The sequence below is a fragment of the Podarcis liolepis genome (genome assembly GCF_965112155.1).
Source record: "Podarcis liolepis genome assembly, chromosome: 3".
In the NCBI taxonomy this organism is placed as follows: Eukaryota; Metazoa; Chordata; class Lepidosauria; order Squamata; family Lacertidae; genus Podarcis; species Podarcis liolepis.
The window spans coordinates 35,681,265-35,700,822 of NC_139557.1; the positions used below are offsets into that span (position 1 = coordinate 35,681,265).

The 19,558-nt window shown below is 39.9% G+C and overlaps 1 protein-coding gene and 1 long non-coding RNA gene across 5 annotated transcripts in view; one reads left to right on the forward strand and one right to left on the reverse strand.

The window, feature by feature from the left end:
• The window catches only part of LOC310703525, a 236,558-nt gene that overhangs the window by 205,692 nt on the left and 11,308 nt on the right, over positions 1-19,558 (forward strand). The window contains exon 13 of one of the 2 annotated variants that reach the window (XR_014524216.1): positions 596-717. This is a non-coding gene — a long non-coding RNA (uncharacterized lncRNA). Of the gene's footprint in view, positions 1-595; positions 8,829-19,558 lie in introns of those variants that run through there. The other variant, XR_014524217.1, reaches the window with a different exon arrangement.
• KHDRBS2 (KH RNA binding domain containing, signal transduction associated 2) overlaps positions 1-19,558 on the reverse strand; it is a 339,999-nt gene that overhangs the window by 8,706 nt on the left and 311,735 nt on the right. For 2 of the 3 annotated variants that reach the window (XM_083495874.1, XM_083495873.1), the window contains exons 9-12: positions 14,451-14,625; positions 12,418-12,466; positions 11,465-11,644; positions 9,501-9,591 (exon numbers count right to left, since the gene is read on the reverse strand). In XM_083495874.1, coding sequence (XP_083352000.1) covers positions 14,528-14,625 — 98 coding nt within the window. In that variant the 3' untranslated portion in view covers positions 9,501-9,591; positions 11,465-11,644; positions 12,418-12,466; positions 14,451-14,527. The remainder of the gene's footprint in view (positions 1-9,500; positions 9,592-11,464; positions 11,645-12,417; positions 12,467-14,450; positions 14,626-19,558) is intronic. The other variant, XM_083495875.1, reaches the window with a different exon arrangement.

The following is a 19,558-nucleotide window of genomic DNA, read 5'->3' on the forward strand; positions in this document are numbered from 1 at the left end:
AACAGGTGCACACTCTTCCTCACAAACACTTGTACATGTGTAGAGAGAAAGCGTGTACCTGGGTTCAGTGTAATATGTGAAGGAACCTGAAGCGTATGTAACCCGAGGTACCACTGTATTGTGTATTCAAACTGAAATAGAGGTTGCATCTTTATAATAATTATAATAATATAATTGCACAATCTGCAATGAAGGTTTCAAATGAAAGAAGATTTGTCATGGCATGCTTGGAAGCCAAGTGCTTTCCCTAGAATGAAGCAGGTTATGTTTGATTAGATGAAAAACACAATCATTGCTAATTTTAACAGATATAGATCCTGATATGAACATGGCTGTGCAGAATCTGTCTCCATTAAACAGTTCTTCTGAGCTATACCTTATTATGTTTGTTTTCTTGTTGGAGAAAAGCAAATACGTTTCCTTCTCTTAAGCTTCTAGTTAATGCATGTTAAACCACATGACAGCACTGTAGCCAGCACTTGCTTATAGATTCTGTAACTTAAGCCCACCCCTAAAAGCTGAGCCATTTTGTTTGTTGTTCTTTCCCAATTTGTTGTGACAAGATGTTTCTTATCTCCTTTCATCCTTTAAATAGATCCTGCATGAATAAAGCCTTTGAACTCCAGAAACTGTTATTACTTCCATCTAATTCACCCATGCTGCAAGATCTGCTATCAGTTCTTTGTATAACTGAACAAAGCTAGATGCTGTTGTAAGGTAAGAACAAATGTTTTATTGCATTTTAATATGAGAGCCTTCCATCTTGGTTACCCTTCCAGCTTGTTTTGTTCCATTCCATCTCGACAGCTGCTGCCCAGTAAGCTCGTCCTCAAACTCAGAACTTCAAAAATAATAAAGGGAGTTGTGCTGGAAATCTATGACAGTACTGAACAAAACTTGTAGAGAGGCGCCACAAGCACAATAGAAGGCATGTACTCCAAACTCTCCTTACTGTCCCTATTATCCTTAGGGAACTAGCAAAATGACTAGAATAACAACAGGTGTATATGTGTGGAGGGAGGGAGGGTATTTATAGTGTAAGGATCACTAGGAGAAGGAGGAGGAGGTCTCTGTGTATTTGCTGTCACTGTGTGAGGATAGGGAAGCCACCTAATTTCATTAGTGCAAGTGTCCCTGGTATTTTACCCCATTTCATTGTGCAAGTGTCCCTGGTATTTTAGCCCATTAAAGTGAACTGCAATTATTTGCTCGTGAAGGAGACATTAAAGGATCCCAAAGTCCTGGTGCCTAAGACAAGGGTTTGAAGTGAGGGACAGGCACAATCTTTATTCAACTGTATGCTGTACTGTAGCATTCTATTCAGAAACTTAACTGGAGCTATAGAGCAAAGCCTGCTCCTGATAGCAGGCTCCCCCCAACCTGTCATCTACGTAGAACTATCTTTTTATCTGTTTCTTTGTCACATTAGAGGGTGAAGGGACATTGGAAATTAATGTTTAGGCATATAGCTAAAGTGTGTTCATAGAGAACACTTCTATTGAGGGCCTGTTCAGAGATTTACTGCAGAAGCTACAATACACCCACCTCTCAGTTCCTCCACCACTATAATGCTTCCATTCACTTTGAAAGAGAACTTGGATCTGTCCAGCTCCGTTGATGTGAAATTGAGAAACAGATTTGGTGGGCATTGTATGAAACTTGTTCTAGATAACGGTGGGTTTCCTACTTCATAGCACAACATGGTATTCAGATTATGCAATGTACAGTACTACAAAAAAAGTAATTTTTATTTTACAAAAATAATTATCATAGCACTAAAGTGATATTTTGGGAGTAAATGCAGATTTGATCTGCCTGTCTAGCATGGAATATAGCATTTTGTTTTCTGAAAGAAATCCTATTGTTCTAGTATCATACTTACAGAGAAAATGAAGTTGATTTTAAGCACTATGGCAGCCTAGAGAGAAAATAAAACCACAGTCTCTCTCACCACATCCTATATGGTGTTCCGAATTCTGGCAGCCCCACTTTTCCAATCTCTCTTGGACACTAAGCTTGATAAATTTAAATTATTATTTTTTTCATTTCTGCAGTCTCTCTCAGTAAACTCTTTGAAAACACGTCTGAAGCTTCCTTTATTGAGAATTTGAGTTAGAATTCTTAAAACTTTTCTCAAAAATTCCTAGAGAGGCTTCAGCTAATGTCTGTCTGTATCATGGACTGGATAACCTGACCCTTGACTCGGGTCTGACAACCCATTTCACTGTTTCATGGTTTGTTGGATTTTATTGGACTTGCTATGAAATTTTGCACTCTGCCCTATGGTTCTGCGCATGAATGAAATAGCAAAAGAACACAATGAGGTTCAATCTAAAGGCACAAAAACAGCACCCAAAAGAGCAGGATGTATTTTAATATGAATAATTCAAATGCAGTCCTATTCTCTTACTTGGGAGTAGCATCAATTGTACTCAGTGGTTATTACTTCTGAGTAGACGTATTTAGTACCATTGCTTACACATTAAGTTTACATTGCTGAAAAATTAGGTTGTAGTAGCTTGCTTCTACTTCATTGATCACCTCTGATGTTAGCTTTTTATTTTAATGTGTTTTTAATAAAGTCTAAATCAAAAGACAAATAGTGTTGCATTAGAAGGGGAGTATTGACGAAAATATATCTGGACATTTGTATTTCCATTCTGCAGAGTATACTTTGGAAAAGAAAAGGAAAACATTTAAGTGCAAGTTGAGTTCTAAGCATTGCAAAGAGGAGGGAGATGAGAGCTCATCTAATTGAGATTCTCTCAGCACCCAGAAATATTCTGGGCTTGAAAGACAAGAGATATTTCTTGGTGTTTTGAATATGTCTTACTGTTCTGTTCCAGAACCTTTTGTAGGCTTGGACATGCCCATCAGCAGCGAAAAGGTGATCCCACTTTCCAGAAATGATTGTAGGACGAGAGAGGGTTTTTTGCAGGGATAGATGCCAGTAAAAGATTAATTAAAAGTACAGCTTACTGATGTTAAGTGCTGAGGAACTGAATGGCTCAGTAATGAGGGTTTATATAATCCCAGTTTGCATAACATTTTGATGCTATAATAATGCTTTCTCAGTAAGAGAGGCTATGAAAAGTGCACAGGTAATATAAATCACATAAGAAACTCAACCTGAATTTCAATCTTATTCCTACTGAGGGCTAGTTCATATGTTACTTTAACTGTAAACCACACAGAAGCTCAAGTACCTCATATTCCAGATTCCCCTCAATTACAGTAATGCTAATTTAAGTGCATTAGAATTAGAATCAAGTGGTACTCATGATCTGGCAAACCGCACAATTAATACAATGCGTGAACCCCCTCTTACATAATAATTTCCAGAGGGGTAGCTATGTTAGGCTGTTACAGCAAAAGCAACAGGTAGTGTTGCAGTATGGTAAAGACTTGCCAGATCAATTTGTTGGTCCTTAAGATGGTATTTAGGAACACGGGTGGCACTGTAGTCTAAACCACTGAGCCTAGGGCTTGCCAATCGGAAGGTCGGTGGTTCGAATCCCCGCAAAGGAGTGAGCTCCCATTGCTCTGTCCCAGGTCCTGCCAACCTAACAGTTCGAAAGCACATCAAAGTGCAAGTAGATAAATAGGTACCGCTCCAGCAGGAATGTAAACAGTGTTTCTGTGCACTGCTCTGGTTTTGCCAAAAGTGGCTTAGTCATGCTGGCCAAATGACCTGGAAAAACTGTCTGCGGACAAATGCTGGCTCCCTCGGCCAGTAAAGTGAGATGAGCGCCGCAACCCCAGAGTCGTTTGCAACTGGACTTAACTGTCAGGGGTCCTTTACCTTTTTTAAGATGGCATGTTTATTTCTTAGCTAATAGGCATTCTGTTGTGATGATGGATTGGTAGGTAAGATGTACACCAAAAATTGCTCGGAGTCTCATATTTACACCCAAGTCATATAGGTTCAGAATAGACTTCCACTTGAGCAGTGGATTTCTGTTCATACAATGGGACCTGCCCTTCCTCATCTTTTCCCTGTAACCCCCACACACTCTCAAACCCTGTTCTGAAGTGTTCAGGGACACTAGAGAGTTGATTTTAGGGGTTCAGGGGGAGGAGAGGATACCTTACATGCTGGCATTTGCCCACTTGGAATGTAATTCTTGAGTGTGGAATACAGGGCACCCGTGATCAATGCTGACTCACCACACAGTAATTGATGGTAAGGAATAAAATGATAGTTTCAGCTACTGCACTGCAATTCAATTATGCAATGTGTGAACATGATCTCAGAAGTCTTGTTTACTGTGCATTATCTTTGTTTTGTTTCATATGCTGGCAGATGATTTTATCAATACCATCTGTATTGCACACAGATGTGCTCCATTATTTTTCTAGTTATTTGTTGTTTCTATCATTAAGTACTTGTTCACCAAGGGCAATAACTGTAGTTTTATATCGCAGATGCAAAAATATAATGTCATAAAGATATGCCATCTAGTAAGGGATTAAGGATTCCTTTAGGAGGCACCAACATGCAATATTCTTTGGTCAGTGTTCAAGCTATAAAATTGGCTTGCCCTACACTTCTCTGATTCATCTGGCCAAACATTTGCATGACTGCTTATATGCATGAGTTACTATTATCCACTGAGAATATAATTCGTGAGTAAGCAGATGTTCTTCCTGCTATATAATGAGACTTGTGGAGTCTTGCTTGATTAGTATAAAAGATAGAAATATCACCAGCAAACGAAAGGAATGAGTCTCCTTGACAATACAATCCCCGAACACTGCAGCTATGATAAAGACTTATATTGTTATAAGAGATGATCACAGTTAATTGTCATAGTGTATATGGGGTAGAGGTAGCCTAAAAATTAAGGTAATGACATACAAGTGTCTTGTGCTTCCTTGCCCCATGCTTTCCTGCCTTCTGTAAAGTAGCATTGGACATGCATATTCTTCCTGTTATGCATCTGAGCTTGGATTAACTCATGCTTTTTTTAAAAAAAATGCACACAACATCCTGAATGTAGTGATGCCTGTCAATCTCCAAGACATTAACTTATAACAAATATGTGTGTAATAGTATCTCATAAGCTCCATCTTATCCGGTTTTGTAAGCTCTTAATTGGTGTACTCTTAGTGGCTTAGATTTTCCTGCACAGAAGGGTACTTTCTTCTGCTGAGTTACCAGTTATCATGTTAAGAATCATTGTTATCTGGATGAGAGATGTCGATGTTTGATATCATTATAATTGAATCACATGATTTGCCTCTGGCACTGGAGGTGTGAATATCTGATATGGTTATTCATATGGGAAGCTTTGGGTTGAAATTTGAGGAATATTAGGGAGATTTGTGAAGGAACTTGACTAATGCTTTCCTAACAGCCACATGGAGTTCTTGGAACGGTCTCAAAGAATGAGGTGTCCAGAAACATGTGGCTAATGCTATCTTCAATTCCTTGAAACGTGGTTTAAAGATAGGGATTTGGAACCTGTATATCTACTAGCTCTGATTATTAGCACCAACTAAGCCAAGTAGCAAAGTAATAACATAGCTTATATACCGTAATTCAGTATTTCGTTTTCTTTTAATGCTATGACTTGAATGCTCTCCCTTATTAAGAATGCTCTGTTGAACTGCACATGATTATTACTGAGGTTTAAGATGGATGGACTATGTTTCTTGCAAGGTGCCATATTGCTAGATAATCCAAGGAGAAGCTGGAATTCAAGGTGGCTTCCCCTTAATGTCTCAGGTAATCAAGAAGCTCTTCCCAAAGCTTATGCTTGTTTCAGATGTTTCAGCAGAGGTTAGGGTAAACTAGGGAAGACCATCATGTCCCTAGCTTGGATTATAAATACCAGTAAATCATTCCAGTTGTCTATAAATTATATTTGCTAGCAGATTAAGACTCTGAACAGGCTTAGACTGAGGGCTAACTAGATGGGACATCGGAGACTCATGTCTTTTCCCCCTTTGTTGTTGTTTGCTTCTCTTCCCCACTTGCATATAAAGCAGAGTGTGTATGTGGTAGACCTACATTTGGGTGCCCCTGAAGCTTGAACTGTTATGGAGGCCTCTTCACAACCAGCCATGAGCTCTGGATAACCACATTCATCTTTTTCAGTGGGGTTGTTCCACGACAGATCACCACAAATTTTCCATTAGTTTGTGTTTTTGGTATCCACTTAAGTACTTTTATGAACACATTGTTACTCCTTGAGGGTCATGACCCCTGCTAAAAAGTGGGGGAAATTCAGAACAGCCATCTTGCCGCAACACTCCACCATTACAACATATATGCTACTGACTCTCAAACATTGGGATTGTTGAAATATGTACAACAAAAATATCTATTTAAGTTGTGGAAAAACTAACCATGGGAATGTAAGATGAGGGGGCAGGCCAATGTTTGGTGTTCCTTTCCTGTGAGCTCCTATTATTTATAATGTTCTTTTTAACCTTGAGGAATTTTCAGCAAATTCCAGTAAGAACTGGTTTGATCCACACCTCTTGGAATAATGTGTGGAGTGGAAAGCAGTTCTCCCTCGGATTCTACACTTCTCCAAATGTGGCAATATAGTTCTCTGCTCAGAAACATGCCAAAATGCACAGCCTCAGGTTAATATGCTCAGATATGCATGCCTTGAGAGAAAATATATAGATTTTTGGTGTGTGTGTTTTTTAGCAAATATGTTAAAAGATAGAGAGTGTTCTCAGTAGTAGCACTGCAATTTTGGCATGCCCTCCCTTCTCATATTCAATCAGTGTTGACCCTGGTGGGTTTTAGGCACCTTTTAAGGACACGTGCATTTACTCAGGCAGTTGGTTAATTTAGCTGGAAGGAAGGGGGAGTCTACTCAGGCTGATGTTGATTTGTTTGTGATTGTTTTGATTAGTTTTTTGATGGTTTTCCTTGTTGAATATGTATTAAGAGTTACCTGTTGTAACCTGCTGTGGGATTGATTTTAATAAAGAGTGGGCTAAAAGTGCCTGACATGAATATACTTACTGTTTTTCATCCACACTAAGATTATTATTTAAATATCTAGATTATTGTGGAAATAGGATGGAATGGGTTTTTGAATCAATACACACCAAACTTGACGCACTCTTGTCACTTGTAAATGGTATCCCAAAGGAAGACCAATATTGAGGCATGGCTTTTGACCACTTGAGTTTGTTCTATCTGTATGTCCAATGTGCAGGTTTAAAACTGAACTCTAAATCTGTGATTACAAAATAGTCTTTACTAAAACAGAGTAAAACATAATGTAATATTCTTCTGATTACATGTTTACATTGTGCCTTCTCATATGGTGATTAAACATCCTTAGAAAGTGTCAAACAAGATTTTGAAAACAACCACTTTAAAACACTATTAGCAAACCATCTTATCAGGGCTCATCATTTGAATGAGAGTGTCCTTGGCTATATTTGGCAACTAGCATGTGTCAAAGAATGTTCTCCCATATGTAAAGCATAACAAAAGTGGGGTGGGAACCCTTCTAATTGGTTTATCCATTTGACAAGGGAAGGTTATTGGAAAGGTCAAGGAAAAATCCCCAAACATGACAAGCTACAGGTAATAGGAAATAAAATATTTATAAATGAAAATGCAAATTCCAGAATCTATACAGTACTTAATTACCTGTTTCTTCCAATCTATTCCTAAATGCATTTATCAGAAATCAGTCTCTCTGTAACCAGTGAAAACTGGCATAATTAGGATGTGTTAGACCTCAGTTTACCTCCCACTAATGCTAGCGATTCCTATTGAGTCTGATTCATACATGCATGTACATCACCCTGTTTCATCACTTGCTGTTTGGCTTAGTCAATAAAGGCAGCAGGAGAAGGTGGTGGACACAGAACACTAAAATGTTAAAGGTGGAGGAAATACAATTTTGAATGCTTCCCTATGTTTCTTACTGAATCATAGTTGCATGGCAGGAGGGAACCAACAACCCAAGGTCTACTTCAGGAAACAAAACACACAATATATAAAACCATGGTCAAGATTTCTGTAGGTCTTACGTAGCCTTGCATTAAAATTATTGTGAACTGCTCTGACCATATATTTGTATGGCAGGTGGTATAACACCATAAACAAACCAACAATAAAATGGGAATCCTCCTCTAATTCCCTTAGAGGCCTATTTAAATATTCAAATGGTTTCATAAGACAATAACTATCCTCTGACTGGTCATAAAGTATCTTGGCAACTTCGTTCTGGATAGGTAAGGTTTTGATGTCCAATCAACTTTTCACTCCATTTGATATCTTAGTGCATGAATGCGTGCTGTATATTTTGCTTGCTTAGGTCTAAAATTGGCCTTTGTTCTATAAACCTCCGTTGTGATTTACAGATTAAAGAGCCAAAGCCGGAAAGTGCCTTCATGCTTTCTGAATCTGAAGCATGGTGCTTTCCTCATGACAAGATTAAATGTTAGATGCCAAAGGTGATTCAGTTTTTCTTTGCTATAAGCAGTAAATGGGCCCTTTTCACAAGATTTGTGTAACCAAAATAAACCTTCAAACTAATAAATACCAAGGATTATGAACTGAATTGGAATTGCTGTAATTTTATTTTTTTTACCTTTAGGAAAGTGAGCTTTCTTACACACACACACTTATACATACTTTAATGCAATCACAGTAAGTCGCACAGCAAAGTGGGAAGACCATAATACTTAACAAGATTGGAAACTACATTCCATAATATATCTAACACGGAGTGTGGAACCAAATGGTGCAAATGTCCCAGAAGGCCTGTAAATGCCATATTGGTAGTCAAGATAACCCAGGGGACTAACTGGTGTGAGCTGTAAAATGAGATCCTATTTGCTTATCTGCTTACCTTGAAGCCTGAGTTTTGGTTTAGTTGGTTGGGAGAGGGAAGGCTTCTTACACTGTCAGCTACTCCCTTATCTGAGAGATGGGAGAGTTGGAAAGGGGCCTCTAAGCCAGGGGTGAGTTAACTGGGCTATGGTTGCCAGTTTATGTAGCTTGCTTTTTGTATAAATAACGCTAAACATATTTCAGCGTCCATCCTGTGTCTGTAACAGCAGCAAGGCTTTGCAGGGTTTTATAAGCTTGCACTTTCTTCTAATAAAGCACTGGAACTGATCACTGCGGCATTTTTGGCATCCTTGCATCAAACCACTCACGCCTCTGGGCCTGTGGATCAGGACACACAGTAAAGTTTCAGTGCAATTAGGGCAGTGAACCCACCAGTTGAGTAACTGAGTTGCTTTTAGTTAAGGTCTCAACTATTTAATGGTTTAAATAAATTGGGTGTTATGTTGGAGCCATTTAAGAAAGATGGAAAATAATTAGTTTGGGAAATCATCTCAAATGCCTTGGCTTAATCAACTTTGTGTACAGCAGTGCCACCAAACCCAAATTACTGATGAATAATTTCAATCCTAATTCTAAAATATTTATATAGGCAACAAGCAAATTGGTAAAAGTTTTTAAACCTTAATGAAATTCCACATTCTTCTAGGCAGGAAGGCTGTCCTACCTTGCTTCGTTCCTTGTAATGCGTTAAATGTCAGCTCTTTCTTTAGAACACAGACCATTCCAAAGCCCATGCACTGGAAACAATAATGATCCTATGAATGAAACAAGACAATAACTCAGTGAATGTTAGGTGCAAAAGAGATTAAAGTACCTGTTACATTACTTCCTTGTCTCAGCTATAAATAAGCTTCTGATAATCATGATTGACTTTGGCCTTGTCAACATATTTATTAGACTTATGTCCTGCTCCTCTTCCATAAAACCAAGAGCACTTTATATGTGACCTCCAGGTTCTTCCATCCAACCACCTTACAAAGCCAGCTTAGTTTGAGCAGTAGAGCAATGCCATATATCACAGTAGTCAACATGGTGTCATCCTGATGTTTCGGACTGCATCTCCCATCAGCACTAGCCAACACCACCAATGCTCAAGGATAATGGGAACTGTAGTCCACCACATACTCTACATATGCCTTTGGACTTTGGGGGATCCCCATTTCCTTGGAACTCAGCTACAAACTCTCCTTTTACCTCCTAGACTTCTTCCCAGCCTACAGCAATGTACATGCCATCAGTTAAGGGGAACATTGTTCCCAGACATGAACGAGACTTGGGCAAATGAATTCCTGCAAATGTGCTTGTTTGGGGGAGGAAATGCCCAGGACATCCTGAGAAACATTTAGCAAAAGTTGTTAGTTTTTTAACACGTGGCCCTGCCAGAAATATAGGAGCTGGCACCCACCAGTTGAGCAGGAGAGAGAGACACTGCACTTATGATGGGAGGAGGACCAGAAGCAGCAAAAGGGAAAGAAAACACATTTCTGAGCTGCTTGGTAATGTTGGTACTTGAAGTGAAGTCACTATTTTAGTGTTGTTAGCCGCCCTGAGCCCGGCTTCGGCTGGGGAGGGCGGGATATAAATAAAATTTATTATTACTATTATTATTATCATTCTTGAGGTAATAGAATACTTTTTAAAGTTGTAGCCAGTGCTTTTTTTTTCTTTAAAAAAATGTTTAGGGGTACTCTCATTTTCCTACTCATATTGAAAAACTGCCCCTCAATGAGGCCAAACTCAGATTCACGAAATGTTTAGGGGTATGCATACCCCTGCGTACACCCAGATAAAAAGCACTGGTTGTAGCTTACTTTTCCTCACAACAAGCCTGCATTATTGCTTAATTGAGAAACAATGCCATCAGTCCTTGACTGAGTGCAGAATAGACACTATTCAAGAAGCTAGATGCTGCGATTTGTCCTTTGAAGCTGGTCATGTAGTATTTGCTTTAAGTCAAAACAACGGTTTCAAACTGCGCTCCTGGGAACCCTGTGTTTTCTCAGAAGCTTCTAAGAGATCAGTTGTGCAAGCTTGTCCACCACTATTAGTCTGCAAATTGTTAGATGTATTCTCAGTTTAAGTACAGCAATGACAATACCCACCTAATTTGTCAGGGATTTGTGTAAATTGTCTGTGCAGCCTAGAAAACAACCTAGAATCTTCTGCAATAAACTAAGATTCTATAGTAGATGTAAAAAGATTTTTCAACCATGGAAGCTATGTGAAAAGAAAAGTCCTGGAAGAAGAAGAAAACCACTGTCTAAACCAGGGGTGGGATCTTCAGGTGTTGCTGGTAGCTTAGCCACAGTTTGCATGGCCAATAGTCAGGGGTGATGGGAGTTGTAGTCCAACAGTATCTGCAGGCCACAAGTTCCCCATCCCTGCTGTAAAGCTAGGACCTGGACCACTCTTTCTGAAGTTAACTTCCTATAATGGTCAATCTGAAAATCACCATCTATTAACTCAGTGCTCATGATGTGAGCTTGGATGAGACTCTTTATGACTAAGCCATGAATTGGGGAAAAACCAAAAACAATAGCCCCACTTTCACGAGAGATATATTCTGTAAAGTTGACTTCTATTGTTATTGAAAGGCCATGTGTTACTTAGAAATCTTTATGCACAAACCTTCGTGTTGAAGTAATAATCTTCCTAATTTACTGCAGTACAGCAAAGTTTCAGTTCTACAAGGTTCTAGTAATCCAAACTTTGCCCTCAGGTATATTAGGAGGAAGAGGAAGAAAGACTCTAAGTTCGACACCTTTCCTAGGCCAATTCCAGTGTCATTTTTCCTCACTGGAGGAATACCTGTGGAGGAACACATGTACAAAAAGTCACGCCAGGAATGCAAAATCTGTCAGTAGGTATAGGGGACCAATCAGTTCTCCTGGCATGAACTGGTATCATGCCAATTTGAGATGAATTCACCTGCAAAGTGGAATAAAGAGAAATCAAAAAGATGAAAGAGAGCTATTGCGATGATTCTACCACACATAAATCTAACACAAAAATGAACAAACATAACCAATAATAAAATCCACAAACCTGTCTGTGTTCTGGGGAAAAAAAAGTATATTTAATGCATTTCTGCTCACAATGGATAGTTTATTTACAAAAATTATATGATTTTTTTTTAATAAAGGGCTCCTGCTTTTAAAAGAAAAGAATTCAATGCATCATGTTCACAACTACTGTAAACATTGTTAGAAATTGTTTACTGGGCCGTTCGACACACAACTCAACACTTGCTTCTGTTTCTCTCCCCCCCCCCCAAACCACAGCTTTTTTTGTCAAGCAGAAGTGTACTGTGGCACGTATTAGAGACTATCAGTATTTTATACGTGAGTGCACATTTGCAGCATGATCCTGACCATCTTTACTCGGAAGTAAATCCCACTGTGTCCAATGGGACTTATTTCCAGTTAAGTGTGCACAGGACTGTGGTGTTGGGGAACTGAAAAAACCGAAAACAAATGGTTATTTATGGGCAACAGTTCCAGGGATTGAAAAGAAGAAGAAAAACCAATTACCCTGAGGTGTGTGTGTGCATGTGCAGATGAAGAACTGTATTTATTGCTTACCTGAGCACTACGTAACTGTGCTGGTTTGCTGTCCACTGTGTTTGGATCCCTGAAACAGTGAGACAGAACATTCAGTGTGACAGCTGTACAGCTAGCTAAGTCAACTTCAATAAACACAAAAGAATCAACTGACAAGACATATGTTTCAAAGACTACTCAAGAAAGTTAGCATGCAACTCCAGCTGCAAGAGATTTTTTTTTTTAACAAAATGAACAGCAACCGGCCTATGTTCTGTTCTCATCAAAAAAGTAAACCAATCACATTGACAAAAAGCCACCAGAAACAAAAAATTGTAGTTAAAAGATTTCACAGTTTTGGTATCCCTACTATAAAGTCTTCCTTTTTTGTCATAAAAAATTTAGGTTATATATTCACCGTTAGCAAGAGTTGCATTACTATTATTGTTAATTTTAGTTCTGTTTATTGCCTCGAGGGTTATATATTGTAAAATAATTTTGTTGCCGCTAGTTAATGTTAATTAGTTGTTTTAATAGCCTATAATACCTATTTGTTATGTTTTGGCAGGTTTACTTTTTTAACTATCAGTAACTTAATCACTTGGAATATTTAACATTGCTGTTGCATACTCAAAATTACAGAGTTACTATTAATGTTACCTGTTTAACGTTTAGTCATCCTTTGAGTCCTGCGACATATTTCCTTAATAATCATCAGCCATCAAGTCTGATATTCTCAAAAGAAATAACAGCCCTCTAAACTGCCTTCAAGGGAGGTGATAATTAGCACTGAAAATTACAAATAAAGTTTTTGAAGTTGAAGAGCAACAACTGGGCAGTGACACTGATGATTGGTTTGTCAAGACAAATTATTAGATAACTACGCAAATGCAGTCAACACACTCCTCGGAGTGAAAACAATAAGGTGAGTCTATGCAATGCTTACATGTTGAATGGGATATTTAATGTGCGGGGAAACTCAAAGGTTGAAGAACTAGCATTTAGACAGTCTAACACTGGTAAGCCGTAATCTTACCTCTTTAAACTCCATTACATTCTCACGAGAGACATGCTAATACAAACAAGTCAATCAGAGTGTGTGTTTAGCAAGATCAAGCTTAGAGGATCGTTTAAAAATCCATTTATTGTTCTAAAGCCACCTCTTTTTCCTCTCTCATTAACATGTTATACATTAGTCTCTGCTATCCATGATTCATGTCACAGTTTAGTTTGCTAGCTTTTAAATTATTTAACAACCATAAGCTATTAATACAACTTTTAAAGTGTTGCACATATTCTTAAAACAAACTTGGGTTCATTTATGTATTTTGTTTTTGAAAAAAAGTTTTTATATCGAAAACATTTTAGGCATCTCTTGAAGAAGAAATCAAGCAGGCATTTAAAGCTAAACACACGTAATTCCAAATTTAGTTTCTTACAAAAGGTTTCAGCTTTATTGACAAATTATGGCAAACATATTTGACAAAATTATGGTTTCCTATTTAGAGAAGCTTTACACATGGAACTTTATGTGATTTTTTAAAAATAAAAAAGCAAAACAAATACAGGTTAAAACACTGGACAAATTCAGTTAGCTACATACATACAGTAGCCGCTTGTTGTCAACCCCATTAAAACAGCATTTAAAATGAAATTTACAAACTTAATATTGAACATCTTAAATCTAACTAACATATAGTAAAAAGACAGGTTAAAACATCTTATCTACATCTTGATTATCATCTGGTTCAAAAAAGTCATATTACATTTTTAGCAACCCTAAATAAAAAATTTGACCTTTGTTGTACCGGGCAGGGAGGAGGGGTGTGGAGGGGAATAGATGCAGCTTCATGCTTATTTGTCCTGTTTTGCTTTAAAATTACACACAACAATGAGGAACAACCAAGAAAACATCATCTTGCTTGAATGGTTTAGCCAATGCTTGCCAACGGTCTTTTATAGTCCATGTTATAAAATAGTACTAATGCCAGTGTCACTCCATTGTGTAAACACAAGAAGTATATAGAGTAATCATAAGCAGTAATTCCTAGGATAGAAAAGAAATGGGCTATTACTTGTCTTGTTGCCGTTTATGTGGAGATCACGGGTTATTAATTGTCTTTAAGGTTGAGGTCACAGATGAGGAGGACCTTCAATATCTACCATAGGGGTGTTCCCTGTAACCCCCTCTGGTTGACCTGGAAGGTGGTGCCTTTAGGCTGGGACGGCTTATGGCCCACTCTTCTTGTGCTAAAACAGACAAAATAAGAAGAAAGAATTTACTTTATTTTAGTAGGCACGTATGTGTGTAAAAGATCGAGCTGCTCCCCGTTGTGCATTTAGCAAACAAAATATAAGGACAGCTTTGGGATCCATTTCTGTGTCCTCTCTAAAATCACACTTATAAGATTTCGCTGCCAGCCAAGGCAGCTTTCAGTAAAGAGCAACAGACCTCTTTCCCTTATTTGATGCAAGATATGAATATCCAATTTACTGGTAACACAATCAGTCATAAGAAAACGGTTGCTTTAAGTTGGCCTGTTCTCCAAACCCCGTGCCATAACTGAGTTTCTAACATGCTATGCTAAAGCATGAAGGTGGATATCGTTTTCTGCAGCTGGTACATTAATTGGATAAGGAGTTGAATCAAAAGTGGGTAATTGAAATGTGTTTTCTGCTTCCAAAGTCAACTAAAAAAATAAAACAGTAGAATGGAAACTACTTGGAACTAAAGTAGCGTTAAGACAGAATTTTTCAGAGTGTGCAGATAATTCTCAATATACATGAAATATTAGTTTACACACACACACACACAACAACAACAACAACAACAACAACAACAACACACACATACATTAATCACCCAGTAACAATAATATATTGATACACTGTATTAGTTGGAGTCTTAAGTGAACTCATGGTCACTTTTCTGAATTACACCAGCATGTGATATTCTCAGTTTAGCTCTGTGTAGTGGTGGATGAGTAATTTTCATCAGCTCATTGGCTTACTGAAGCAGTATTCAATGTTCAGGCCCTGTAATGCAAACATCTCTGCTGATTCCCACCACCCCACACACCCTGCCCATCCCCCACAGCAACCAGGCACTTTCTGTCCTGAAACCAGATTGACAGCTAGCCTGGATGGGACCCAAATAATCAGTATCCTCCAAGACAGTCTGGATGACATTCTAAATCATGCAGATAAATTCTTACATTCAAAGGGCTAGAACAGTGTTTCCCAAAGTGGCTGATACTGCCCCCTGGGGGATGCTGGAACAATCCAGGGGGGTGGTAGTCACCTTGGGTGCAATTGGGAGCCGTTGAATAAAAATAAGGGGTGCTGGAAGCATAAAGAAAGTATTTTTTTTTTTTAAAAAAACCATTCATACCTGTTTCATCTGTTGTGCAATAATCTGGCATTTGTGCTGGAGGTGAGGGTTTCCCCCGGGCTTGGGTGAACCCTTTTAGGCTTCACCCAGGCCCAGGAAGTGGATCGCAGCTTGCCTAGCTTATTTGGCCAATGGCAGGCAGGCTTTGGTGCTAGCCTCGCCCCTGGGGCAGATCAGATTTAGCCAGCAAGGCTTCACTTGGGTCTGCCCCATGGGTTTTTAATCCTGGGGCCAAGTCCACCTCCTCGTCCAGTTTTGAAAAACATTTGTACATATTTCATCTGTTGTGTAATGACGCTTACCTATGTAACAGTTATAATCATAGTGATTACTTTATTGTCCAAATTTGTCACTACATCTTTCTGTTTTTTCACTTAAAGAAGGTAGATTTCCAGGTAATTTATTTTTTTCCTGCAAAAGGGGCGGTAGGCCAAATAAATTAGGAGACCTCTAGGCTATGATATAACTTGGGAGTATTATTTATTTATTTCCCCCAGAGCCAACTTTCAGGTACTGGGTCATTTCAGTCCTAAGCTCTGTGCTTTAAACTATGTCTCTTGAAAAATTTTCCTGAGATATTACTACTGTGCATTATATATAAACAGCAAATGTAAGCTTAGCAGTTAATAAAGTGGGGTGAGTGGGTTGTTGTTTAATTTTAGGCCACTGTGACCATTTACAACATCAATGACTAGCCCTTCAGCATTTTTCTAGGGAAATCTCTGTTGGTCACAACATCCTGGTGAGAGTTAGACTGCTTGTGATTAGTAAGCTCTGGAAGTAAAATATGCACAATTATGTCTGCAAACGCATTCCCAAATGAATCAAATCAATGATCTAAGTTGTGCACCTGCACGAACAAACTAGCAAGCAGCCTACGGTCAAGACACCAATTAGACAACAAGAGCGTGCGTGATGTCTGTTCACATGGGTCAGTGGCAAATAACAGACCTGCTAGGGTTCTGCTTGAGAAACGCAGCAGATTGCATAGGTCGTGTGGAAATGTAAGGGCACACAAGACAGATTAGTTATCCTCTAGCATGGCAAAGTTTTGTCAGCATTTCAAGCAGATTAAACTCATACTTTGTCACCATGGCATATTCAAAGAATCACTTCCATTATCCCCTTCATCCTACAAACTACACTAACTCCTGCACTACTTGGATCAGGTATTTGGGATGTGGATAGGTTGAAAAAACCAGACACAACGTAGAACAAAATCAGTGTGTGACAGCTCTAACTCTGAATGAGGGGAACATTCAGACACAGCAAGCTCCTGGCTTGGTTTGAAAAGCTATTAAGTGTAGCAGTGCCTGGTTTCACATGTAATGGGAAGCAATGGCTAAAGGCTGAATCCTGGTGTGTTTTGCTGCTTGCACAATGGGAAGAGCAAAAAAGCAGGAAAAGGAAGGGCTGCCTATGCTCACACATCTAGATCTTCAGCTTAATGTTATGTACAGTGGTACCACGCAAGACGAATGCCTCGCAAGACGGAAAACCCGCAAGACGAAAGGGTTTTCTGTTTTGGAGGCGCTTCGCAAGACGAATTTCCCTATGGGCTTGCTTCGCAAGACGAAAGCCCATAGGGAAATCTCCGGGGACCTCTTTTAATATGCTGGTGGTGGGGAGCAAAGCCTTTCCCCCCCTCCGGCCTTCAGAAGAGGTCCAGGAAGGCCGGTGGGGGCCGAAAGGCTTTGCTCCCCACCGCCAGCATATTAAAAGCAGTCCGGGATAGCAGGGAAGCGCTTCCCGCTATCGCGGACGGCTTTTGAAGGCAGGCGGGGGGGAGCAAAGACTTTCGCCCCCCGCCCGCCTTCAGAAGAGGTCCTGGACCTCTGAAGGCCGGCGGGGGGCAAAAGTTTTTGCTCTCCCCTGCCTGTCTTCCCGGGAGAGCGGAGAAAGGCAGCACGTTTCTCCGCTGTCCCGGACGGCTTTGGAAGGCAGGCGGGGGGGGCAAAGACTTTCGCCCCCCGCCCGGCTTCAGAAGAGGTCCAGGACCTCTTCTGAAGGCGGGCGGGGGGCAAAAGTCTTTGTCCCCCCTGCCTGCCTTTCCAGGGGCTTTTACATCGCCCCGGACAGTGGAGAAGTCCTCCGCTGTCCCGGGCGATTTTAAAATGCCGCCCACCAGCATTTTAAGATCGCCCCGGACAGCGGAGAAGTCCTCCCCTGTCCTGGGGTTTTTTAAAATGCTGGGGTGGGAAGAAAAGCCCTTGTCCCCCCCCCCCCAGCCTTCAGAAGAGGTCGGGGGACAGACTGTCCCCGGACCTGGTCTGAAGGCAGTTTCCATAGGAACGCATTAATTGATTTTCATTGCATTCCTATGGGAAACCGTGCATCGCAAGACGAAAAACTCGCAAGAAGAAAAAACTTGCGGAACGAATTAATTTCGTCTTGCGAGGCACCACTGTATGTATGACACCAGCAGTGCCATGTGTGATGCTAAAATTTGGCACACACCCCTACCTATCACGCTCTGTTCTACAGCATTGTTTTGCAACCACCCTGCAGCACAGCACCCAATGCCACCCTAAAACCACCTCTGCTCTTATTGTTTCTCATCAAGCTGTTGACTGACTGTTCTTGTCAGAGGCCTTATGAACCCCTGTGACTATGAATCTAGACCTTTCCTTCATTGCTGTGGATGAACTTTTTCAAAAATACTCCTTGCCTCGGGTGTTTCAAAAATCTGCTTCCTTTTCTCCTGCAGGGCACTTTTATTGCAGATTCATCTTTGCCCAATCGCCTAATAGAGGCTGTTTGCTTTCCTGAACAACCAGAGCACTTTGCTTCTACTTATTATGATTACTGTGCTATCCTATGCATGTCTACTCAAAAGGAAATCCCATTGTGTTCAGAAAAGTGGGTATCGGATTGCCATAGGCTCCCCCCTTAAAAATAATAATCTTGCATTTATCTATTTGAATTTTGAATTGGAAAAATAAGAAGGGAGAAGAAAGTTAAAAGTGGCTTGAAAGAGAACTGCTTACGAATGAAATCATTTCAGGAGGGCTGCAGGAACTGGAAAGAAAGGGCTAAGGACATGAGTAATCATGGCTACAAGTTAATCAAGAGTTATGGGATTTTGTTTTAAAGCCACAAGTATTAAATGCATGAGCAGAAACCTTTTATTAATGTGGATACTTCCAATTTGCTGTGTTTTCACTGAATCAATACAGCAACCCACCATTAAATGGGGAATAGGAAGTTAATTGCTATTATCACTAGCTGCCAGCCTCCTTGGTTTGTCATCAATTGACAGTTACTTATTATTATTTCAGCAGTCTTACTTAAAATTCACATTGGCTCTTTGCCATTACTTTCACTGGGCTTTCAGTAAACTTCCTGTATGCGCTGGGAGCATTGCTTTATTGATGCATTATCTGCACACGTTTAAAGAGAATGTCGAGACCATGCACTAATATATATATATCTCCTATGACAAATGTTCTGTCTGCACAAGCATTTCAGCTTGCCAGACAACATGATCCTTCTTCTCCCTCTCCTGCAAGCTGGTCTGGAGGGTTCTCTTGACCCGCTAGACCCAATTTTGGAGGGTGCAGGGGAGAAGGAGAGAGGTGAAGAGCCCCATTGCACAAGGAGAAGTCCCTGTGGACGGCTTCCACTGACAGGGCTCATTAGGAATTCCACCCTCTGTGTGTGTGTGTGTGTGTGTGTGTGTGTGTGTGTGTGTGTATTAATTTTACATTCCTATTTCCAAGGGGATCTCCCACTCACTTACTTGCATTGATATGAACATGTGCTTTCTAGACACTTGATTGAGGCTTCACTCCA